General features: G+C 48.1%; 1 protein-coding gene across 4 annotated transcripts in view; it reads left to right on the plus strand.

Annotated features, from left to right (window-relative positions):
* Gas7 (growth arrest specific 7) overlaps positions 1–25,643 on the plus strand; it is a 237,146-nt gene that overhangs the window by 159,907 nt on the left and 51,596 nt on the right. For all 4 annotated transcript variants that reach the window (XM_036195631.1, XM_036195633.1, XM_036195632.1 and 1 more), the window contains one exon: positions 16,032–16,112. In XM_036195631.1, the coding sequence (XP_036051524.1) occupies positions 16,032–16,112 (81 nt within the window). The remainder of the gene's footprint in view (positions 1–16,031; positions 16,113–25,643) is intronic.

The following is a 25,643-nucleotide window of genomic DNA, read 5'->3' on the forward strand; positions in this document are numbered from 1 at the left end:
TGTGGTTTTCTTTCCTGCCTGAGTATACTTCTGAAAGTCTCTTCAAGCTGAAAAAACCAATCCCGTGAAACCAAGGAATGTCAGTCTTAAAGTGTTTATCACCCACAACTGCTGGTGAGTGTGCCTCTATATGTAAAGCTGGCACAATTTCCCCTCCATAGGATCCTTATTGTTGGAGGCAGATCTCAGAGTGGGGTAACGGCTTTTTGTTCTTTCAATCTGAGTTGGATTCCAAAGTAGAATGCTCTTCCAAGAGGTGTGGGAGGAAGAAAACCGGGTGAGAAGTTAGTCATGCAGGAGCCTCATGTTTATTGTATGCCCACTCCCTGTGAGCAGTGGGCTGAGCCACACAGAGGGCCCCTGAGACCCTCAGGGGCTCCTCATCTTTAACCAGATAATGACCAACATCTTGCACAGTAGCTGTGCCAGAAGCTCCTACCCTTGACCCTCTGCCCATCTGCATGCTCAGCGCTAACTGTTCCCAGAAGACAGAGCTCCTATAATGCTGAGGAGAGCTGGATGGACTGTAAGCTAAATGTGTTGGGAGTGGATTTTGCCCCCTCTGAAACTGGCTCAACTTTAGCCGTTTAGCAGTTAGATTGGGGGAGTCTTGGGGAGGTCCTGGTGATGGCCATGCAAACCTCAGGCAGCTTTGACCTGTGTGTTTGTGGACCTGGCTGGTTTCTCTTTTACCTTTGGATAATCTCCCCTCTTGGGCTCCTTCTTCTTTTCCTGGGTCTCTCAGGACAACTTGATAGTTTTGGCCATCCTTTGTTTGCTGTTGATTGGTTGGTTGGTTGACTGCATCTTTTTAGCCTTTCAATTTCTGTTATGAAAGCTTCATTTTCTTATACAGCCCTGTGAGTCCAACACTTTCACAGGAATGCTCGGCTCCTTGATAGGGAAAGCATGTCTGCTCTCACATGCACTCACAGCCTGCCTAGAACAGTTCGGGACCCCTCCAGGGTGTGTGTGTGTGTGTGTGTGTGTGTGTGTGTGTGTGTGTGTGTGTGCGCAGAGGGTGTGGGGGTGTGTGAGGGGATTAAGGAGTGTATATACTCATGCACCACCATGCACATATGAAGGCCAGTTCTCTCCTTCTCTCCTAGGGGTTCTGAGGATCAAACTCAGATCAGCATGGCAACCAGCTCCCTGACCTGCCTAGCCATTTTGCTGGCCCTCGGCTTTCATGGTGGACAGGTCTGGTTTGGGCAGTGTTCATATAATAGGGAAGCCTGTAGTTGAATGGCAAGCACAGGACCATCTGCAGTGGCTCTGGACAAGATACCACTTGTCTATATTTATTACCAGCGTCACCTGTGAGAAGAGGTGGAAACGGATTGAGTGGTGGTCCGTCAGATCAGGAGTACTTGCTGGAGTGTTTTGATGCTGTCTGTACCTTGTTACTTTTGAGTGGTCCATGGGTAACACCTGCATGCAGGCAGCATGTGCTGCAGCTGGAGCTCCGCACAATAGTGTTCTTCCCAACCAGTGGCACAGAACTGCCTGGGAATTGCTTAGATTCTCAGAATGCAGATTCTCAGGCTCCTAAGGTCACATCTGAGAATCACAAGTGGGGGACCAGGCATTGGTGCGCAGCCATGTGACTGGAGTTTGGGGTGATCCTGGGGTGCTCTGGGCTTTGAGAAGTGCTACTGGGAGCTGCTGTTCTAGGCTTTCCCGGCACAGCATGGGGACTGGTGGGCAGGCTTCTCTGGTCTCTTTGCCAAGGGGGTTTTGTATCTACTTTGACTATTTTTTGAGGTCTCTTCCTTCCTTCAACTCTGAAGTCTCCTATTCCATCAGCACACTCTGTCTTTTCTGTCCTCAGTGCCTTTTGTGGACATTCGAAAACTGTAAGAAGAGGTTTTTGGCTGGGAATTTCTGTAAGCTTTTGAAGCACTGATTAGCAATAGGAAGGGTCCTCTGCTCCCAAAGGAGCAGGGAGACCTCTCTGCGTCTTGGTTGGAACCAGTGTGTTTGCATGCACCTGTTCAGCTGCGCCTAGGAGAGACTATTAGTTATTTCTGTTTCCTAAACTAATTTTAGTTCTCTCCAACAATCTCCTCTTTCCTGTGAAGAGCAACACTCTCAGCACTTCAGAGCATTATTTATAAACATAACGTCACACCTTTTACTGGAAGTCCTCTACACGAGGATTAGCAAGGCCGAGTGGCTGAAGTTAATAAATGCTGTGTTTCTCAGAAAACCAACAGCTCGATAAGGTGATGTGTAAGTAGATGATAGCGCTTTGTGAGAGGGTTTCAGAGCAGCTGAGCCCTGTGATTTTCCATAGAGAAGTCATGGACATCCTCCTTGACACAGGATCATGGGAGAATATTCCAGAGCCAGTCTGATGCCCCTGGGTGGGTTGACTGTTCAGAGGGCAGTGTAGCTTGTGTTTGGACTTGTTTGGTCTTGTTAAAGGACTAGAAAGCTACTATGGTGGCTTTTAGGAACCGTAGTTAGCAGCAGTGAGGTCCCTGATGGAAGGCCTGGAAAATCAGCCCCCGTGCTTAGGACCTGCGGGTGTCTTGCACTCTCCTTTTCTCTCTGAACTTGCCTTTCATTCTTCGTTAACGATTTAGAAAGGACCAGTAGTAGTAGGTCATTTCAGGTTCCATTCTGTAAGACTCTTGGTTGATCCCAGCAGCCACACCCAAGATCTATGAGTCTTTGGTCAGATTCCATCTATTTTTCTATCTATCTATCTATCTACCTACTTCCCTATCTATTATCTATCTATCTATCTACCCATCTATCTATTATCTACCATCTATCTATTATCTATCTATCTATCTATCTATCTATCTATCTATCTATCTATTACCTGTCTTTCTATCGACCTACCTATTATCTATCTACCTACCTACCTACCTATTATCTATCTATTTTTGAGACAGGGTCTGGCTATGTAGCCCACACTGGGTTTATACTCAGGACACATCTTTATCAGCCTCTGAATTCTGGTACTGCAGGCATGAGGCATCATGGGAGTCCTTAGAGAAAGGTCTCCATCATACATAGCAAATGGTTTTAACATTTATGATGCTATATGATTCTGATGGGGATTTTTTTCTTTTTCTATTTCATTTGTATGTGTGTACAGTAGGCATGTATCTATGCATGTTTGCATGTGTTTAAACACATGTGTAAGGGCATAAATGTGTTTGCATGTGCATGTGGAGGCCCTAGACTGTCATCAGGGATATTCTTCAATTGTTCTTTCACTTTGTTCTTTGAGGCAGTGTCTCCCAATCAAACCCAGAGAGTGGACCAGGGACTATAGGCAAGCTTCTGAACTTGGACAATAGGCAAGCTTCCACGCCTGCTTGGCATGTATGTGAGTCCTGGGGATCCAAACTCTGGTCTTCTTGCTTCCGTGGCAATCGCCTTAACCACTGAGCCCTCTCCACTGCCCTGATTGAAATAGTTTAACTTCATTTTTATATAGAGATTAGCCAACTTTTTATGCTTTCTTCTCCTTGCTGCTATTGTCTAAAAGGCACTTAGCTACAAAATGCAATGATTTCTTCTGTGCCTTATGACCTCTGAAACACCTTCCATTACTTATGCTTCGCTCCCTCCTCCCTTAAAAGTTTCAATCCTTATGGAAGTTAATTTCAAAAGATGTGTGAGAAATAGCTTTCTATTTCCTATTGTTCAAACACCATTTGCCAATTAGTTCTCCCCACTGCCCTGGGAAGCACCTGACTCTGATGAACTGGTTCTGACTGCACGGGTCTGTGGTTCTTTCCATTGCCTGCCTTCTTTATCCCTATGCTAATACAATGTGGATTTCCCACCTGTTCACTTAAAGAAAGCACTTTACAGCTACGCCTGAGCATATCAGAAATCATAGAATCACTACCCATGAACACTGGGGAAGTTGTCATACAAAATGAGGGTTATTTAGGCAGAAGCACTGGGATGTTATGACCCTTGGTGGGATTGCTAATATATGGGCTGTACACGCAGTGTGGAGCCACTGGACACAAGATGCACTTTCCACATCAGTACTGCAGACCGACCTCACTCTTTCTCCTAGCAAGGAATGCCATTCTATCAGTAGATAACTGGTGGGTGGAGGGCTTCTCAGAGTTCTTCTATGCTAGCAAACAAACAAAACAACAAAACTAAAGAGGAAAAAGAAAAACAAGATCAAAACACCTCAGTTACTTGATGGCACACCTGTAGCCTAGAAGTGCTGTTTGATCAAAAGGCATTTTGACAGGCACCTCCAACTGTCTTTCCAGGAGAGTTCATCCCCTCCCTACCCTACTTCTCCAGAGCTGCATCAAGAGTGGTCACTTTAGAGGGGTCTTATTTATCCTATGATTAAAAACATGATGTTTGTTAGTCTAGTTTCGGTTTCCCCAATTCTGAGGGAGATTAATAAGTTTTCATATTTTCTGATCATTATAATTTGTTGTATTTTTCTGTAAACTACCCCACATATGTCTTTTATTCATTTATTCATTTGACATATAGTGAACATTTGGGGGACTTCCCTAAATCACCCTATATTTCTACAGTGTGTCTCACCTGATCCTAAGTCTGACCCACTCCATGGGGCTTGTCTGGTCCTGCCAGTGATGGGATTCCATGATGATTTTACTATGGGCTCCCTGGGTTTTCCCCACAGCTGACTCATCACTGAGACTGCCAAATAAAAACAATCTTTCCTGGGTTCCGGTTCCACTATCTAAACCTAATGTCCAGGCTCGGAGCCTAGGAATCTGCACTTCACACCAACGGCCTTAATGGTTTCTAGTGTGGAAATGAGCCTGGAGCATGGGGTAGCGCATTTAAGCTCTGGCTTGGGAAGATTAGACTTGGGATTACATAAGTTTTTTTTTTTTTTTCTTGGCATCTGCCTCCAGTTTTCTCAACCAAAATACAGGGCCTAATAGCTTTGTGTGGTCAGTTGGCTGCACGTACCTGTCGGCTCAATGGCAAGGCAGGCTTTCCCCACATTGCAGTCAACCCTCACTACCCCTCCATGAAAGAGGGGCAGGCAGGCCCCTACTAAATGCTCTCAGGATCCCTCAGTGTTTGTGTGGGTCTGCAGGTCCTGCACATCTCCTGACCACCGTGCAGCCTGGGGCAGTTCAGAGCTGGATGTGCCAAAGCGCCAGAGGAGCCTCTGAGTTACCCCAACTGTTATCCTCAACTTCTGTCTTCTGTAAAAGAAGCTCAAATCTTCCCGCTGAATCCCAGAGTTGTTACAAAGATCTTGTGAGGTGCAAGGTGGTGGAAAGTGGAGATCAGTAAAACCATTTCTGGTTCACTAGGAGATACCCCAACATCTCAGCGATGCTAAAGGAAGTGTTCTAACTCATCTTTACTCCTCATGTGGTAAGAGGGACCCTTCCTTACCTCTTCTTCTGGGAGATGCTCTCCACAAAGAAATGAAAACAAGGGTGGGGAACAGTGAGGCAGAGGCTTGGCATCTGGGAGAGAGCAGAGAGGCAGAGGTAGGGACCATAGTTCCAGACAGGGTTCTTGTCCCCTGAAGCTCATGGTAGGTCAGACACGGCAGAACTCTGTGTACCCTCCTGGATCCATTTGGAGGTACCAGGGCCTTGACAGATGGAAGCACACATGCTTCTCTCAGGCATCTGCCTGGGACAAGGCGTAGGATCTGGAAGGATGGGTCCTGCAGTTCTTGCCAGGCAGGGGCCAGTGGGATGATACTAGAGAGAAGTATTTATATTTTTCTATTTGCTTGGGGTCTGTTCCTGCCAGCAGGACCTGACACCTGCATGGAAACAGGATGCTATTGATGTGAGCTGGATGAACAAGCAGAGTGAAGCTTCCCAAAGAAAGGTCTCTATTGAGTTGCCATGAGATGGTTCAGGGATGTTCTGTAAGCCCTCATGAGAACCATACATGAAGGAGGCTCGCTGTGCGGCTAAGGGCATGGGGGCAGCCTCACCCAGATATCCTCACTCCCCTGACTTTGGCTGAGTGAGATACCCACAGATCTCAGTAGTTCCCTTTCTCTTGATGTCAAAGCTGGTGCTGCCGTGGCTGACTTGCCGAGGTCCATGGGTGGCGTCTACCCCATTCTTGTCATTGACACCCTCCGTTTCTAGTATTCCCTCAGAGGGTGTCAGGAAAGAGCCCAAGATTGTCTCAACCTCTGCAGGATTGGCACGCTAGATAGAAAGAGAGACAGCAGAGGGCATGTGGTGGTCCAGTCCAAGAGGCCAGCTCAGAGATGACTGTTGGATCGTGTTGCTTCATTATTCAAAGCATGACATTCAGAATAAAAGCCAGCATCCTTGCAGTGACTAGTAAGATCCTGGACAGACAATGTAATTCCCCAGAGAGTGTACAATGTAGGTGCCTGGCATCTACCCTCTGAGTTTCAGGCTCAGATGATCTAGGATGGGGTCTGAGAATTGCATTCCTAACAAGTTTCTGGTAATGCTGATGCTCCAGGCCCCATGAACCGTGCTTTAGGAACCATTTCCTATATTGGAGTAATCAGAGGCATGCAACAGACACCCAATAAACCTCTTTGGTGTCTTTCCTTAAGCATCCCTTTCTCTATAGGCTTTCCTTGATCACTGTATTAACATAAACGGGAGGGGAGATCTGTTTTAGCTTATAGTGTCAGAGGTGTCCATCCCTCATGTCAGGGCAGTTTGTAGCATGGCCAACAGGAAGCAGAGAAAGGAAATTCAGGAAAGGGCTGGGGTAAGATAAAGCCACCAAGGACACATGCCAGTGACCTACTTCATCCAAATACTGTGCACTCACACACCTCTTGCCTGCTGCCACCTTGGATGGAAAATTCATCAATGGATCAATCATTCTCTAAGTCAGAGTCCTCATGATCTACTCCTCACTGGAATATATTCAGAATATATTCCTCACAGATATATTCAGAAGTGCGCTTCACTGTAGACATTGGTTTGCCCAGTCATGCTGACTATGGAGATTTGCCGTCACAGCCACCTGTTAGCCTGACAGTGTCCTTCTAATGATGTCGTCGACCCACTTCCTTGCTTTCTTTCCTTTTCCCTTTTTCTTTCCATTTCCACATGTGTGTTTGTGTGTGTGTGGTGTGCATATGTGTGTTTGCCCACATACGGACACATGTGTGTGTCACAGGCCCAAGGTAGAAGTTGGAGATCACTTCTCTTCTCCCTTATTCACCGAGGCAGGGTCCTTCACTCAGACCCAGAGCTGGCTGATGTGATCGCCACCTGCTGAGGCTGAAATCACAGACAGGATACTGTGCCCAACCTGGCATCTTACGGGACTTCTAGGGATTCAAACTCCATTCTCATGCTTGCGGGCAAGTCCTTTAACTACTGAGCCACTTGCCTAATTCCCTTGCTTTTTTATCTTTATGATGAACCAACATAGGCCTAATGTACTGTGTCTCCTGGTACAACTTCTTCCCCCCCCCCAACCCTACAAAAAAGGTTTCATTAAAGCAAATTTACACACACACACACACACACACACACACACACACACACACACACACACACACACACACACACACACACAGAGTGAGAGATAAAGAGAAGAGAGAGAGATTTTCCAACTTTACAGTGGGTTGATGAGGGTATTAGATGTGTTTGGGATGACAGTGGGCTTAGTAGGACATAACCCTGGGTTGAGGCTCACATATATACATGCTTATTTAAAATTTGCATTTCTTTTTTTTCTTTTCTTTTCTTTCTTTCTTTATTTTTTATTTTTTATTTATTTTTTTTAGCTGAGGACCGAACCCAGGGCCTTGTGCTTGCCAGGCAAGCGCTCTACCACTGAGCTACATCCCCAACCCCGATTTTGGGTTCTTTTGAGGCAGGGTTTTTCACTATGTAGCCTTAGCTAGCCTGGAACTTGCCGTGGAGTCCAGACTGGCCTTGAAGTCATAGAGATCTACCCATCTGCCTCTGCCTCCTGAGGGCTGGAGTTAAAGGTCTGTGTCCCCATGCCTGGCAAGATAGAAGATTTTAACAATCCTGAGAGCAGAGAGGCATCGTGATCAATAGAATTTAAGCTAAAGGTAGAAGGGGAGGGACTTCAGTCTGTTGTTTTCTCTGCAGTGACAGAGCGATACCAGACACGATGAGCCCTTGCCTCTATGTTTTGTGAATGACAAGTATATTATATGGCAGATGGTTCTCCACCGGAGTGGTTAAGCACTTAAGTAGCATCAATTTGCCACAGCTCAAAGGCCTGAGCACAGAGCTCAGACATGACAAGCACAGCTGGGAGATGATAGCCTCAATGCCACGGTCTCAGAAAGGCCTTGCCTTACTGTGCCCTAGGTTTCCTTCCTTCCAAATGAGATGAGAACATCTGTCTCGGGTTTTTTTTTTTGACCATTGTGGGAGACCCCAGATATCACCAGGCACAAGCAGCTGTTCAGAGAGATCTCTCCGGTTCAGAGGGTAGGCTTGGAACTTAAGGCACACTTCATTTTAAGAGACCATTGGGTGTTATGGAACTAGAGACTCCTAACTAGAAGACATTGACTAGCCAGGGATCCAGGACACACAGGTGTAGGGAAGGAGACCCGGACTTGCTGCTGGTTGCTGCTGGTTTCTGCCGGAAGGTGATTGGGGCTTGCATCCTGGGGCTGCAAACTCGCCTCCCAGGGAAACGGTGATTGCAGATCCAGCATCTGACACTCAGTGGACAGAAGATGTCCTGGGGCAGGACATCAGGGCTCCTGCAACTCTCCTGGGATGACTTACATTCCTGGTTGGTGCCAGGGACTACCAAGGAGCTGGGCAACCTGGGGGACACTGCTCCTGACTAGGGAGAGACTGAGATCAGAAAGAGAGATCTTGGTGCTGCCATCTGCCTGAACCTGGTCACATACCAGGCAGGCAGGCCCTCCTTGAAGGGGAAAAGCCACTGCCGCAATCACCATTAAACAAGGGACAAAGAAAATATAAGAAACACCAAAGGGGGCACTGGAGTTGTAGCTCAGTTGGTAGAGTGCTTGCCTACCACACACCCAGCCCTAGGATGGGTCCCCAGCACTACATAAATTGATCATAGTGGCATGTGCCAATAATCCCAGCATTCAGGAGGTAGAGGCAGGATGATCAGAAATTCAAGGTCATCTTCAACTACCTAGTGAGTGTAAAGCCAACCTGGGATACACAGGACCTTGTCTCGGGGCAGGGGTGGGGGGAACACTAAAGAAAGAGAAAGGAATAAAGAGGCAGACAGGAGAGGACGTCAGAGCTTGCTTCTGCTGGCTAGCATCTAATATTTCACCCAAGGCCTCTGAGGGCAGAAGAAAGCCATCACATGGGCCTGAATGTGAGCTAAGCCATTGGGGGTGTGGGGGTGAAAACCGTTTGAAGACACGAGGGATTGCAGATGGACCCATGGCAAACACTCAAGGCCAGTGATGAGGTCCGGGGGTGCCCGATGCTTCCCCAGTGGAGGTGTGCCTCAGTGCAGGCAGTCTTGGTCTTAGCAAGGGGCACGGAAGCCTAGAGGTGACTGTTTCAAATTAATAGCTCTGGCCTCACTCACTATATATATATTTTTTTCTTTTGGTTTTTCAAGACAGGGTTTTTCAGGTTTTTCTCTGTGTAGCTTTGGAGCCTGTCCTGGAACTCGCTCTGTAGACCAGGCTGGCCTCAAACTCACAGAGATCCACCTGCCTCTGCCTCCCGAGTGCTGGGATTAAAGGTGTGCGCCACCACACCCGGCCTCACTCTCACTATTTTAACGTTTAATCATCATTGTTGTAGCATTAAAGAGCAGACACCTGTGCTTCGAAAACTGGATTTACACAGATTTCAACTTTCAACAGTGCTCTCTTTCAAGTTTTGTTCTCCTAAGGCCAGGCCCTGTAAGCTACTGTGAGGGATCAGCATTCATGGCTCTTGGCATGAGTCATAAGAAAACAAGCTCCCTGGATATGGCCAGTTGTTTGTGTATGTCTGGCTGCCCTGGTTTCAGTGGACAAGGTCCGAAGGGAATAGTTGCCATTAGCAGAGCGTGTTCTGTGGTAATTGGGTTGGGTGGGAAAAGGGTCCCTGGGGAATGGCTCACTCCTCCCATTTCGACCTCATGCAGCTTACACACTGTCCAGGACCCTTGTAACAGCAGCTCAGTTCCAGCTCGGGCAGCCATCTGAAGGGACACAGAGTCCTAACAATGGAAGCCCAGAGAACGCAGGAGATCCTTGATCTGGGCTCCTTCAGCTCTTGACCACCTCTTCAGTCTTACTTGGAGTAGACCAGAGAGCCTGATCACTCTGAATAGATTATAGGGTCTTCATTGCAGAAGACCTGGAAATGGCTTTCCTCCCACTGTGTGGTGTCACCTGTAGGACTGGATTTGCTGTTGGTGTGATTGTGCTACCATAACCCTGATGTTCTCTCCAGATGCCCGGCCTCTCCAGATGCTCTGGCTCCGTTCCATTACTGCTCCAGGCTTGCAGTTGTCCTCAGCAGGTCTTACACAGGTCAGATCTGGCCAATTCCAGAAGACAGGTTGGTCTGTAGTCTCAGACAGAGGCCCTGCTCTGGCTGAAGTCCAGCTGGAGCCTGGAGTAGAAGGGATACAACATTTCCAGGGCACTGGGAGTGACCCAGGGTGGAGAGCTGAGGGACAGAAGCTTTGACCAGGAGCCTCTTGGAGAGCAAGTTTTTACCTGCATGCCAGCTTCTCTGTGTGGGTTTCAAGACACTTCCAATAGCCTCCTGAGCTATAGGGTACCCTAGCACAGTGGTTCTCAACCTTCCTAATGCTACGACACTTTAACATGGTTCCTCATCTGTGGTGTAATTTTGCTACTGTTGTAAGTTGTGATGTAAATATCTGATATGCAGGATATATGATATGAGATCCCGGAAGGGATTGCGACCTCTCCACTAGTCCCTCCCCATAGCCTTGGAGGGAGCCAGCAGGGGCCACAGCTTCTCAGGCTCTGCTTTTCTCTCTCCCTGCTTGTTCGTGGCTTGTGGTTAGCAGGTACCAGAAGGGTGGATAGAAGAGGGCAAGAACTAGCCAGAAGTTGAAATAGCAGAATTTGTACATCAGCTAGAGATGGGAGCGTGTGAGGTGTTCCTCCTTCTAAAATAAAGTCAGAGGCCTCAGCCACCAAAGGAACAGAGTCCATGGCCCAAACACATAGGACACAGTTCTCTGGGGACCTTCCCTGAGCTTAGGTGGAATGGGTTTATCCCTAGACAGCTGAGGAGCACACCAGGTGGGGGTTGCCAACATGCTATCACACTGTCCAGCCTTGCTGACTGGTGAGGGACCATGTGTGAGGAGTGAGTCAGGCAGGGCTGCTGTGCTCAGGGACAAACTATGGACGACAAGGGGAAAACCTGTAACCATCCAAGGGCTGGAGTGTGTATGTGTTGTGCTCTGCCCTGGCTCAAGTTCCCTAACAAATCTGGGGCAGATGTCTGCAGAAGGGCCAGCTGGGAGGGTGCTCGGGGGACAGGCACCCTGGGCAGATGACAAGCAATCAATACCGTCATGAGGAAAGCCCTCTGCAACCCTAACTAGAGCTTTGAACTGGGCAGGGGGGCCCCCAGAACTTTTGCTTGGACTTTTGACTCACCGACACTAATGTCTACATGTGCACCTCCATCTCCTGCCCAACTCTGGCATCACCTTGGGTGAGCCAGCATCCTGAGAGGAATTCATTGACGAGCACCTTCAGAGATGGGGTGCTAGGTTGCCATACCCACTCTGGTGCCTTTTTTTGGGGGGGATGGTGGGGAAGGCAAGGGTTATCTGACCTAGAGAAAGGAAGTGATCTGGGAAGTGAAGTCTGCATGACAGAGGAGGCACTTTTAAATATGCAAGATGGTGATTTCAAGGCACAGGAACAGGCAAAGAGAAGAGTAGAGGCATGTTCAGAAATCACCAGCATGGGCTAACTGGGTCTGCAGAGAGGACCGTCTGGACAGGCAGACAAGGACAGAATGCTGGTGCAGCTCGCTGGGAGAATTGAGTTGTCCTCTGTCACCCTTGTACCTGGTCAGGGAGGGATTTTCACAAGTGAGTAACACAAGACAAGAGCTGGGTTCTGGGGCCAGAAGTCTGTTAGCCTTGGGGCTGGGATGTAGATGGGAGAGCCAAGAGGCAGGGAGATCAGACCGTGTGGGGGAGAGGCAAGGACGCAAGGGTCAGGGAGCCACTGATGGAGCAGAGTCACAGGGCCAAATCAGTGTAATGAGTGAAAGCAGAGCTGGTGGAGTGGTGGTTTCTGCTTGTGGGTCTTGGGGAAGCCAGGAGGCCAGCGCTGGAGGAGAAAGCCAGCGCTGACCCGGGCTGATGCTGTAGACTCGGGTAGCAGTTTGACTTCTGAGCAAGCTGACCATGGGCAGATGGGAGGTGAGCCCTCCTTACAGAGGAGCTAGGTTAGAGACATGTCTGCTTCCTGAGGAAGCTCCTGCATGCGCACACACACACACACACACACACACCCTTTTGTGTAGACCCCAGAGCCTCACATGCTAAGCCTGAGTCCTACCCCTACCTCACCTCTCTTTGTTCAAGGATGCCTCTTCCTCCCTCTCTAGCTCGTCTTCTCCACTCGTGTGCATTTTGGTACCATACTAAGTCAACTCCCCAGAGCCCTCAATTCATGCTCCCCAAAACACAGACACGGTTTTAAGACTGCCCGTCAAGGCTGGAGGCCAGAGTATTATTGGTGGCTAGTGTGACTAGCTGGGGTTCCACAGAAGTTCAAGTGGAAGCTAAGGGAGAAGCCATTGGATTCACAGTCAGGGATAGCCATAAAAGGGGAGTGATTTTTGTTTTCATCATCTGAAACAATGAACTTTTCAGTGATAGAGTTTGTATTGGATTAGGTTATATCCATCCATATTTTGTTTAATTTTAAAAATAATCTTATGACTAAAGCATGGCAGTGTACCAGAACCTCCCTTGAGTGCTGATACTGTCGCTGTCGTAAAATTCACTTTTCGGAAAAGGTGAAGCCTTGAGCGCTGAGTAATTGGTTCAAATTGTGCTGGTCACCAGTGGCAGAGCTGGAGTGAAGACCCCTTCACATGGCACTGTCATGAGCCCTGGACTGTCCAGCCCCACCAGAGTGATCTGAAAAGGGTCGCATGAAGAGAGTGCGGGAGATTATGTTCTCTTTCAAAGACAGGCACACAGTCAGCAGCCGCTCATGGTGGCGTACATCAGTGTTCCCGCCACTCTGAAGACTGAGACAGGAAGACCACTCACTACAAGTCTGAGGCTAGGTTAGACAAGACCCTCAAAACACTACCAAAAGATCCCCCCAAATAACAAAAACAGCAAAAGACTATTCGCAGTAAATAAATGGAGATGCATACCAAACTCTAGGGAGCGCCTACCTCTGAGGGTGAGTTATGGGCAATGCTTGTTTCTTCCTAGCATCTCTTGCATTCCCAAAATATGTATAGTGAGAAAGGGTTTTATTTGGTTGTCTCCAGATAGAGTCTCACTGAATTGTCCAGGGTTACCTTGAATTCACTGTCATCCAAGTTTTAAAAATGTATTTTATTATTCTGTGTGTGTGTGTGTGTGTGTGTGTGTGTTCTTTCCATCTACCTTTTGGGTTCCAAGGATCAAAGTCAGGTCACCAGGCTTGGCAGCAAGCGCCTTTACCTGCTAAGCCATCTTGCCAAGCCCTGGCTTTAAACTTTTGATTCTCTTGCCTTGGCTTCCCTAGTGCTGAGATTACAGATGTGAGCCACCACACCAGACTAAAGGAAGTTGTTTTTTTTTTTTTTTTTACCAGTAGGTAATGTTATGGGAAGTCCACTCATAGCCCTAAGTTCTGGGGACAAGAATAGAGCTTCAGTGTTGGTTAATTGCTGATCAGCTCATGTAGCTGAGTCTCAGGACAGGTGGCCAGGAAGACTCCCAAAACTGTGCTTCAACCAAGACATAGAACAGGCTGGGCATGGGGACACATGACTGTCACCTGCATTTGGGAGGCTGAGGTAGGAGAATCACAAGTTACTCTGGCTACATGACTCTCTAAACAAACCCCCTAACAAATGACAGAACAGTAGAGTCTGGAGGTGCCTGGGGCTCACCCATTGGCCAAGGACCATCTTTCTACAGACCAAGGTTCTTTGCTCTGTGCTTTGGGGTTTGACGTTGCCGTAGACTTTGAGAAGAAATGTCCTATATGCAGCTGGGGATTCTGGGACTAGAGACAGGAGCCCTGGGGCCGAAGTAGAGAGAAGTGACTTGGGGAGTGGGGCTGTGTCTTAGATAGGGTTCTATTGCTGTGAAGAGACACCGTGACCTCGGCAATTCTTATAAAGGAAACCATTTAATTGGGGTGGCTTACAGTTTCAGAGGTTTAGTCCATTATCATCTTGGCAGGAAGCATAGTGGTGTGCAGGCACTACAGCTTGACCCACAGACAGCAGGAAGTGAGTGTCACAACAGACCCGGCTGGAGCATTTGAGACCTCAAAGCTCATCCCCTAGTAATGCGGACCATGAGAGACCAGCTCCCACAGTCAGCTCAGGGTAATAAAAGGAATGCCTCAGAGTAGCAAGGGATAGGAAACTTTTTTATATGAGGAGTAATTAGGAAAAAGTTTTCATCTATCTGTGACTGGTGAAATAAGGAAACACACATGCTTTCTGATGGTAACTTCCTCTTTTACTTCATCTTAAAGATGCTGTCTGACTCTCTGTCTCCGCATTGCTGCACATCTCCACACTGCTACATCCAGCTACCTGTCTTTACTTACATACATCTTTTCACGTGGCTACACATCTTTCTCCTACATTATTCACTCACTATACTCACTCAGCCTTTCACCCATTCATCCCCTCACACTTCTCTCATGCTTCTTCTTCTTCTTCATCTCTCACTACACACACACACACACACACACACACACACACACACACACACACACACTTCACTCACCTTCTTTAGCAGCTCTCACGTAGCTCGACACAGCCATCTCTCTCCACACCGCCACTACTGCTCTCTCTCTCTCAGCCAAACTCTGGACAATTATAAGTTACATTTTCAGGGCCCTACCCATTCTTAAAACACAAGATAGGTCATGTAGTTTCTCTTAGGCTAGTAATGTCACACTGACCCATGCACAGAGCTCTAAATTGGTGAAGGGTCCCAGACATTATACAATTGGCTTTGAACCTTGAGCAGTCAGGGTACATGCAAAAAGGGAGCTACTACAAGGACTGTGTGTTGATGTAGACAACCTGGCCTTGATTTAGCAATAAACGACACCTTGGAATCAGTCTTTGCGTAAATTCTGTAGGGGATGCTTAGTCTGTTTGGGGCTAGTTCTAAGGTTTTTGCAAAATGTGTAAAACGCTGTCTTTGAGACTGAGAATACTGTTACTTTCCTGTGTCGGTAAAGAAGAACATCCTGGTGTTTCTGTACATCAGAATTATACAGCTTAAACAGAAAGCCACAGCTTAATGTGTGCCCAGAGATGTAAAACATGCTACCAAAGGGCTGTAGAAAGCACCCCACAGCTGTTCTTATTAGAGAGGCATAACAGTGGCACCCGAGAAAGTTGACAGAAAACAACCAGTTTCCACAGCCAGTGACCCCACGGCTTTGCCAGGTGGAGCTCCCCTCAGGGAGTTATGCATCTAGTGGGTCAGCTTGTCAAACACTAGTGTCACCCACGGCCCTCAGCACCCTAGCGACACACTTCTTCCAACAAAGCCACACCCACTCCAACAAGGCCACACCCACTCCAACAAGGCCACACCTACTCCAACAAAGCCACACCTCCCAATAGTGCCAGTCCCTATGAGCCAGTGGAGCCATTTCAATTTCAAACTACTACAGAGGGTAAGGTAGAAGATTCTAGCTGGAAGCCACCTCCTCAAGTCCAACATGTGGAGAAGGGCTTTGGCTAAGAGATGCCAAGAGGCATGGGGGCTAAAGAGCAGGGGGCATGGGCAGGAAGCAGGCTCTCCTGGGGCTGAGGTAAGGAAGGCTCACTCTGCTCTGTGACACTTGGGTACCACCATGGAATTCTCACAGGATCTCTTTTTTTCCCCTTGACTAGAGACCACCTGGGAACGGCCCAACAGTTCTCCTGGGATTTCAGCCAGCCCTGGCCCTCACAGGAGCTCTCTGCCTCCAACAGGTAAGATCCACTCAGCAACCTGGGGTTACTGGGGGGACTACCTACCTGCTGTCACAGGGAAGCTGAGGCTGTGGGTCCTGGGTCCTGAAACCTGGTGTGGAATCATGTGGACCAGACCTGGAGATAGTCCAGACCAGATCCCTGAAGCCTGCTTCCCAACATGGCGGTCATGTTCAGGCAAGACTAGTTACAGCTCTGGGCTCTTTACTACTGCAGTGTAAGCTTAGGAAGGTTGGCTGGGTGAGGTCAGAGGTCAGAGATCTTTCCACGTACAGAACAGAACAGCTCCACATGGCTTTCATCGGCATTGAGGAGTAGAAACTAAAAGAAGGTAGAGTTCTTACAGAGGAACTCTTGAACAGAGTGTTCTGGAAAGGAAGTAAGATTGTTTATGAGGATGTGGCTTAGCAGCAGCAGTTGCTAGATGCTGCATTTGAGGTGCTGCATTTGAGGTATACATTCATATACTAGGAATGAGAATTGTCCAGAAACATCATAGGTGATGTCTGGTTCTTAGACACGAGGAAGAAGGTTACAGGGCTTTTGTTTTCCTCTGGGTTTCCCTCCTGCATGCAGTCTTCCCTGACTACTCTGTTTGGAGCCCCAACTTCTCAGTCTGATCACAGTGTGCGGCCTTACTGCGTTCTGAGTTCTTCTCTCTGTCGAGGCTGTCCTCCCATGGCGTGCTGGGGGTGAGGGGGCTGGATGTCTCTAAGTCTCCACACAGAGCCTTGTTGCACAGATTTATAAGTCACCAGTTGCCTCTTGAGAGACTCCACACACAGGCTTATCAGTGCCCTGTGCTGTCAACGTGGGGGCTGTCCTCCAGGATGGAGCACTGGGTGCAGCTGGCTTGGACCTCTACAGAGGCCTGGGACTCACAGACCTTCCTTCACCTAGAAGCATGTCAAGAGCACTCCCTGGTCCGGCATCAAGTGTGCTGGGCCTCTAAAGGGTTCGGAAGGGTGGGGACATAGTTAAGAGGGTCAGAAGGGACCTGGGCAATGGCTGCCCACATCTCAGGGACCTAGCATGGCATTTCCCAAGTGCAAGGCTATAGAGTACTGCACAACCCTTTACTCTGGTAGTGGGGCTCAGTGGTCAGGCTCTCTTTGGAGGTTTGGTGGACACACCCTTTGCTGAAAGAGACCCGTATGCATCAGTACATTTCACAGGGACTCCCACTGTGCCCATTCTCAGCATGCCTTGTACTTGCCAGCCTGTCTGCTCTCAACTCTGAGAGGTGTTGCCTTCCAAGGGGCAGTAGGCAGTGTCTAAGACTACCACAGGGGGTAGGAACCCACAGGCATATTCTAGGAAGAGTCCAGAGGTCATGCTAAATGTCCCGCAGGGCACAGGAGAGGCTTACAGCAATGAGAGTTAAGAAACTGTGCTGGGGTCAGAACATCCATTCAGCACTGCCCACAGCCATGGTCTTGGGCTTTCAGGAATCTCTGGGCCATGACCTGTGAGGACAGGGAAGAATATCAGGCAGAGAGAATCTGTCTTGGATTCTAAGACCCACTCTTGGGTTTCACACCCATTTTAGTGTGGGAGCACACCAGTTGTATCAAGTACTGAAGAGTGTATCCCAACTGGGTGGAAACGTTAGGCCCCCCCAGCCCCCCCCCAGTGGTATTTAAAAACTAAGTGTGCATACTGTCAGTGGCAGTTTTAATTTGTGAGATTGTAACTTGTTTCCTGGGGTCTCCATCATGCCGCTTCTCCCACGGGGGCCTCCTCTTCACCATTCACATATTAGGACCCCAGAGGTGATCATGACAAAGGGCCTGACCCACCTTCATGACTTTGATACTGTTCACTATGGAGCATGAAGATACATCATCACCCATGTACTGTCCACCCTCCTTCCTACCACCTCCCTTACATCCCCTCTCCACCTCCCACCATACCACCCATCCTTGTTCTAATCTCATTCTGTTGCTGTGATAGAACCTCTTATCAAAAATAACTGAAGGGAGGAAAAGGTTTATTTCAGCTTTAGGTCACAGTCCATCACCCAGGGAAGTCGGAGCAGGAGCTCAAAGAAGACCTTGAAACAGAAACCTTGGAGGAACAAGGTTTGCTGGCTTCTTCACTGGCTCGAGATTCGCTGGCTTTCTTATGCAGCCCTGAACCAGCTGCCTAGGGATGGTGCCTCCCACAGTGGGCTGGGCTCTCCTGCACCAATTCACAATCAAGATAAGCTCCCACAAACATGCCTACATGCCAATTGATCAAGGCGATCCCTCCATTGAGGTTCTCCTCTCAGAGGACTCTAGGCTGTGTCAAGGTGACAATTAAAGCCAGCTAGAACAGTTCTCTATCCCCTGCCATCATTCTCCTTCTACCCATCCCCCACCCTCCATGCCATCATCTTCTCTTCCCTCCTCCTCCTCCTCATCTTCCCCTTTCCACCCTCTTCCATCTTCTACCCTTCATCATCCAACTACAGTCCCTTCACCCACTTCCATCCATCCTCTGTTCCCTCCCAACCCCCACCCTCTATCCTCAATCCCTGCTCCACTCTCCATCTTCCTGCCGTCTTCACCTACTTGCCTCCCTTCCTTCATCCACCCTTTCTCCCTCTTCCATCCTCCCCCATCCATTCCCCACCCTCCCTCTGTCCTCCATCAATCCTCCATCCTCATGTACCCTTCCAAGGATGGCAGGGTCTGGTGTATGCTGTTGTCTTCTTTCCTTGTATCCGAATCCAAGTCTCTTAGGTAAAGAACGAAGGAGTGGCCACTCTATTTCTCTGTAGAGGATCACAAGGTTTTTTGGTTGGTTGGTTTGTATGTGGTTCTTGTTTTTCTGGCTCTTTTTCTCATTTAGTTTAACAGAGGTTGGATTTTACTGTGGCAAGAGAAACAAACACAGGAAGGAACTGGGGGTTGCTTTAGAGCTGGACCGAATCTTCAGGCTCCTGGGATTGTAGCCTCTAGTCATGGAGACCCTCCAGGGCCTGGATCTCAGTTCCTTCTGTGTTGTGTTTATTTCTGTGAAAATCATGGTAGTAGTGAATTAACCTCTTTAATTTTTTATTATTTGTGTGTGTGTGTGTGTGTGTGTGTGCAAAGTGTGAGTGCCAGTGTGTGTGCCACCATGTCAGAGGTCAGAGGACTTTGAGGGGTTGATTCTAATCTTCTTCCACTGTGACATCCAGGGATCGTACTTAGATTGTCAGGCTTATCCGACAAGTGCATTTACCCGCTGGGCCATCTTGTAGCCCCTGCCAAGCATCTAGATCACCGCATACGCCTCTGTTTCCCATTCCCAGGGAACAGACATCCTGGGGCACTCGGACAAGCACACACCAAGGAAACAGGCCAGGCGATCCCTGCGCACTCTAGCAGACCTCAGTGAAGAAGTCACATTTAGGATAAGATTTAGGAAAGGTAGCCAGGCAGTGGTGGTGCACGCCTTTAATCCCAGCACTTGAGAGACAGAGCCAGGCAGATCTCTGAGAGTTCAAGGCCAGCCTGGTTTACAGAGTTCATTCCAGGACAGGCCAGGAACAACTGGGTCAAAGGTCCCTAAGGCAGGAACAGCCCCAGTCACATGAGTGGGCTTGAGAATGGGGGGGGGGGGCTGGCCAGGAGGGAGGTGGGGACAGGGCCTGCCAAGCCAGGTGAGCTGAAGAGGAACACACTGGATTTCATGTTGCATGTGGAAGTGGAAAGGCGGGAGGAGCTGATGGGTGAGCAGTTCTGACTTCCTGAGCAGCTGCCAGGCTGCACTAGCTCTGTGCTTTCTGTTAGTAGTGGCAAAGGTTTTACACGTGTGTGTGAAGGGCAATGAAGAAAACCAGGTCACATTTCCTGACCACAGACATCCCTCTGGCCCCTCCTGAAGGAAACCATGGAACACTAAACAATGTTGGGAAACCACAACGTAACTAACCCCACTAAGCTGCACAGGGGTTGGGGTGGGGAGCTCAGCTTTAATTCCAAGGACCCTCCTGCCTTCCACAGAGTCTGTCAGAGTAGGGCTGCTCTTCATTCTTCTCACAATTAACAAAGACAGCCAGGTTCCCAGCTGGGGAGGAGAGATCTAGATATATACCTGAGTCCCCAAGACACATTCTTCTTTTTAAATGTTGGGTGATATTTATGGTGACTACTGGGCCGGGGACCTGGCTCACATTGCCTCTTTTAATGTTACCAGAGTCTAGGAGCCCTGTGGATTCAGTGGCTTCACTAAGGCTGCCCGCTGCCAGGCTTTTTAAGTGAAAAGCCATTCAGACCACAACCGAGCTCCTGAGAGCCTTTCACTGACTGCTGGTAACATCAAAGACCCTCTGTGGGCTGGTTTAGCATGTACTGTGGAAATATTGGTTTGTGGAGAGAGAAATTGTATCAGACACAGGGGAGGAAAGTGGAGTCAGGAATGGCGTTCTTTGAGTGTTGGGCCTGAGTCACTTATAGGATGAGGTACAGCAGAGAGCGGCACTGTCCCTCCCTGTAGGGACTTGTGGGGGCCATGAACACAATCTGTATCTTGTGCTCAATACTGAGGCCGCTGGCCATTTGTGCTCCTCATATGTCTACAGTGCCCGAGAAACTGGAAATTTTTTGTTTGTTTGTTTTTGTTTTTTCGAGACAGGGTTTCTCTGTGTAGCTTTGTGCCTTTTCTGGATCTTGCTCTGTAGACCAGGCTGGCCTCAAACTCACAAAGATCCACCTGGCTCTGCCTCCCGAGTGTTGGGATTAAAGGCGTGTGCTGCCGCCACCGGGCTGAGAAACTGGAATTTTAACTTGTTTTAATAACTTTAAAAATCTTCTGGGAAGAATTTTATGCTTACAAACAAGTACAAAAAAAAAAAAAAAAAAAAAACACACAAAGTACCTGTCCAGCCTTTCTTTTCCAATTAATCTTTGGGGAAGAGGATGGTATCACTGAGGACGGGACCCAGGGCCTATGCAAGCTAGGCAAGCCACCTACCACTGAACTTCAGTCTAAGGCTGCCCAGAAGATCCTCCGTTCAGTTTCCCTGTGAATGTACCCTATACCCAGAGTCCGTTTGTCAGAACCAGGAAGTGAGCCTCCCGTGCTTCTCTCAAATAAACGCCAGACTTTATTTAGACTTGGTAAGTTTTCCATGGATGCACTTTTTCTAGTCTAGAATGCTGCCCTGCAGCTCTGCTGCATTTAGATTGTATTTAAATTAGGTTTCTTAAAAGGCCACCTGCAGCCTGTGGATGATGGTGCATCCAACAGAGCACAGGTACCAAGGGAGCTCCTACCCGAGCCTCTGGGCCTGGGGTGTGCCCTGAACTGGTGTTTTGGGTTTTGGGGGAGATTTTGTTGTTTTGTTGTTGTTGTTTTGTTTTGTTTTAAAGATGGAGACACTTATTATTTACCAAGGCTGCTGCCCTGGTTGGGTGTAGGGGAGGGTATTTGGGAAAACAAGGTTTAGGGCTAGACTTTGCCAGCTTTAGGCCTTGGGCTATATTAAGGGTCATTCTTAGGTTTCCAGAAGCGCAAGGGTTCTGGGTACAGGGAAGAGGTCCAGGATTCGGGAGGAGCCTGAGAAGTGAGCCTGGAGAGAATGCAGCAGACAGCTCTGCCTCCCTGAGCAGAGACTTGCTGTGGCCCCAAACCACGCCCTCATGCTCGGCCCTAAACCAGGAAACCCCTCGATGCCTTGCCTTCATCACTTAGGAGCAGGACTCTCCGACATCGCAGATTAGCAAGTGGTCAAGCTGAAAGCCCGCTCCACAACCTAAATCAGACCTCTCTGTTGCCATCAGGCAAGGAGGCCATGGTGCTCCCTGTTGGAAAGGAGCTACACTCCTTTAGAACCTGTGATCCTGATGGATAAACCTCCAGGGAGTTTGAAGAAGTTGATCCCACCGTGTTGTCCTAGGCTTTCACCCAATCACAGCCATGGGAGAAAATGCACTGTTAACCTTATCTTTGGGAGCACAGTCTACATCCTAGACAGCCAAGAGAGATAGTAAGGACCAACTGGCCAGACAGAAGTTTCTGGAACAAAATGTTATTCTTGTAAAACTACTCCCCCAGAATGGCCTGATGAAGACTGAATTCTCTGAATAAGTTGAGTTTGAAGAGGCACCTGCAAGGCATGCTGGGGCATGCTGGGGCTGAAAAGTGCAGAGCTATACCCATTTACAGTCAGGTGCTGACCACAGAACCCGTCTAGCATTCTCCTGCAGCTGCAACTGTGGTTCTCAAAAGTGAATTCCGTAGGAGTCTGTAACATTTTCCTGGATGAATCTGTATGAGTCTGTGAGGTGAGCGTGTGTGTGTGTGTGTGTGTGTGTGTGTGTGTGTGTGTGTGTGCATGTAACACCACAGTGCCTCACTGTGTTTAATGTGGAGGTGAGTGGATGGATGGATGGATGAACAGATAGATGTATATATGAGTAGACTGATGGATAGATGAGTGGATGGTTGGATGGATGATGAGTGGATGGATGGCCAGATGGGTGAAGGATAGATGGATGGGTGGGTGGGTGGATGAGTGGGTAGAAGGATGGATAGATGAATGATGGATGGATAGATGGATGGTTAGGTAGGTAAGTGGATGAATGGATGGACGACGGACGGATAGATGGATGGATATGAGGAAGGAAAGGCAGGAAGAAGAGCAGATAGACAGATTTACAGAACAATGAGCCCCAGATCTCCCAGGTTTCTTAACCAGAACGAGGGATAAATTACTATACTCATTCCATAGAAATGAAAAGTCAGGCCAGAGCCTAAGGAAGGAGTTGCATGAGGGTGTCCAGGGCTATTCCTCTGTTCTTTTGTTTTCTTAGGCAACAGAAACCTGGATGCTGGGGCTTGGGAAGGAACTTTTTATAACAGGAATTGGGGCTGAGAAGAGAATGCAGAGCTCCTGGGAGGGTGAATTCCAAGAAGCAGAGGCCACTGGCTTTGTTACTCAGTCTCTCCGTGTTTTTCTATCCCTCTCGTCATCTCCCCTCACCACCCCCCTTCTCCTTTTTATCTAAATATCTTCCTTCCCTTCTTCTTACTGTTCATCTCTCAAGCCCTCTGTCTGACGGGCCATGAGGGAAGTCAATGTGTGGGTGCCTGTGTTTGCATTTACTTTTGAAGTTTCTGCAGTTACTACCCAGTGGGAGCTTTTTACTCCCCTTTCAAAGTCATAGAACCCCCCGAGTTTGGCATTTTATGCTTCTTCTCATATCCCGGCCCTGCTCTATGCTCTTTATGGCTGAGTAATCAATTTTACTTCCCTCTCAGAGGCTGGAGGCCTTGGAAGTTCCCACTTGGGCTGGTTTATCCTGTGGCCAGAGCTGGTGAACTAAGAGTCCAGAGGATGGGGATGCTCATGGGTAAGGGCCCTGGGTCCCATGGGCTTTAGCTGTTCTCGTTTTCACTGGTAGGCTTTCTGAACACGCCTGCCTGGAGCAGAGAGACACGGAACACAATGGGGTCAGCAGAGAACTGCTGTGTGGGTAGAAACGGTTGAATGGGAAAGTTGTTTTTCTTCCCAGTAATGGTTTTGACATGAGCAGTAAGTCGCCAATAGCTGACAAACTAGGACTGAGGAAAGAACAAGAGGCTGGATTAAAGGCGGAGTGCCTGGGCATTCATTAGCTAGCTTCTGGCAGGGCTGGGAGCCAGAGGAGCCAGGGCAGCGAGGTGACAGGATGCAGCTCATAGAATGTGCCTAGTGATTTCTGGGAAGGGAGTGAGTGAGGGGTCAGGACAGCCTCTGCCCTCGAAGAGCTGGGGAACAGCCTGGGCTTATAGGGACCCAATGATATCAAAGATAATGGCGTCATTACCTGCTCAGAGAAAACATGTTTTATTTTATTATCAGACTGAGCTGTGGTTTGCCTCTGGGGTATAAAGGGTCAGCGCGTAAAGGCTGAGAGACCTGGCACGTGTTTCTCAGTCTTGGGATAACTTGTGGCTGGCTGTTTCCTTAGAGCTTTAACAAGTTTAGCTCACAAAACCATCTGGGCCTGGTGCCTTTTCGTGGATGTGCACTTTTCCAAAGGTCGCCTCCTCCTCCTCCTCCTCCTCCTCCTCCTCCTCCTCCTCCTCCTCCTCCTCCTCCCATTCCCCCATCCTTTCCCTCCTCTTCCTCCCCAATATCTCCCCATTCTCTTCCTCTCCTTCCTCCTTCCTCGTCCCCTTCTTTGGCTCCTATTTCAAGTATTCTTGAGGTCACTTTGATAATTTGAATCTTATGGAAGGTTTGGATTTTATTAGTCTACGATTAGAAATCATGTGCTCTTGCATTAAAATAATAATTTAAAAAAAAAAACCCTCTTGCCTGTATTTGCTGTGCTTAAGTGTCCTAATTCTCAGCATTTGTGGCTAGCCTCAAATGAAGCTACTTCATCTCCTCTTCTTATTGTTATGATTCCTACCCCACCCTAAACACACATGTGCACATGCCTGTGCACACGGTGACACACACATGAAAGGAGAGGAGAAAGGAGAGCACCAGCTCCAGGTTGTCAATGTCCTTCCTGTCTCCTAACATTAATTCCCTTCTCTGGGCCTGCCTCCTGTTTTCCTCGGTTTGTTTTGGAGGTCATTTAATTTTTTTCCCTCCCAGTTCTTTAGAGAGAATGTTTAGTCCAGTTAATTTTGTTGCTTTGGGCTCAGTAATAGAATAATTAAGGGTATGAATTCTCCTGAAACTGTAATGCAGGCTTTATCCATTCATTTTAACCTATTCTTCCTTACTCTTTTCTAAATAATGTGTAATTATATTCTTAAGTTCTCTTTTAGCCTGACAGTCCTTAAGAGGGCATTTTCTTAAGTTTCCAACTATTTGGAAGTTCAGTGGTTGGAAGCCCTGTGTGTTTATTTTTCATTATTAATATCTACTTTTATTGTTTCCTGGTCAAAGAATGTGTCCTGAATTATTTATGCCAGCTGCTGTGCACCGCCAGTTTATTTGTGGCTCGAGCGTGGTTAACTTTTCAAATGTCCCATGGCTTCTTGGCAAATGCTATCTTCTTTGTTTACACGGTAGGATGTGTTATACATGTCTCTTGCTCAGTCCTGTAAATTAAATTATTCAGATCTCATTTGTCCATGTACCTATTAATCAGTCCCAGAGCCCAAGCATGTGCCAGGGTTTCTACCTCCATCTTATAGTTTCAGGCATTTCTTTTTGAGGCATGGTGTTCCCTGTGCAGATTGTTTACCTTGCGGTCCCCATTTTAAACTCCCCCCCCCCCCACACACACACATGCCTGTCCAGACTTCTTCAGGAGTCTAGAGCTGACCTTACAAACCAGGGAGAAACCCAACTGTCTAGAGGCTGTTGAGCATTGCCCTGCTTGCCAATGGCTCTGGGTTGTTTTCAGCAAGCAATAGAAGGTGGGTTACATCCCCCAGCATGAAAAGTTTCTATCTAGAATTGTCTTTGCCAACCCACTGCCCATGGTTTGCTTTAGCCCTGGCCACTCTCCATTCCAGATTTGGTGTCCCTCAGTTAAAATGTTTCCTACTTGGTAATATCCACCAATACATAAGGAGACATTTTGGGGATGGGATCCATGTATAAACAGAAAA

Source organism: Onychomys torridus, chromosome 8 (genome assembly GCF_903995425.1).
Source record: "Onychomys torridus chromosome 8, mOncTor1.1, whole genome shotgun sequence".
NCBI classification, from domain to species: Eukaryota; Metazoa; Chordata; class Mammalia; order Rodentia; family Cricetidae; genus Onychomys; species Onychomys torridus.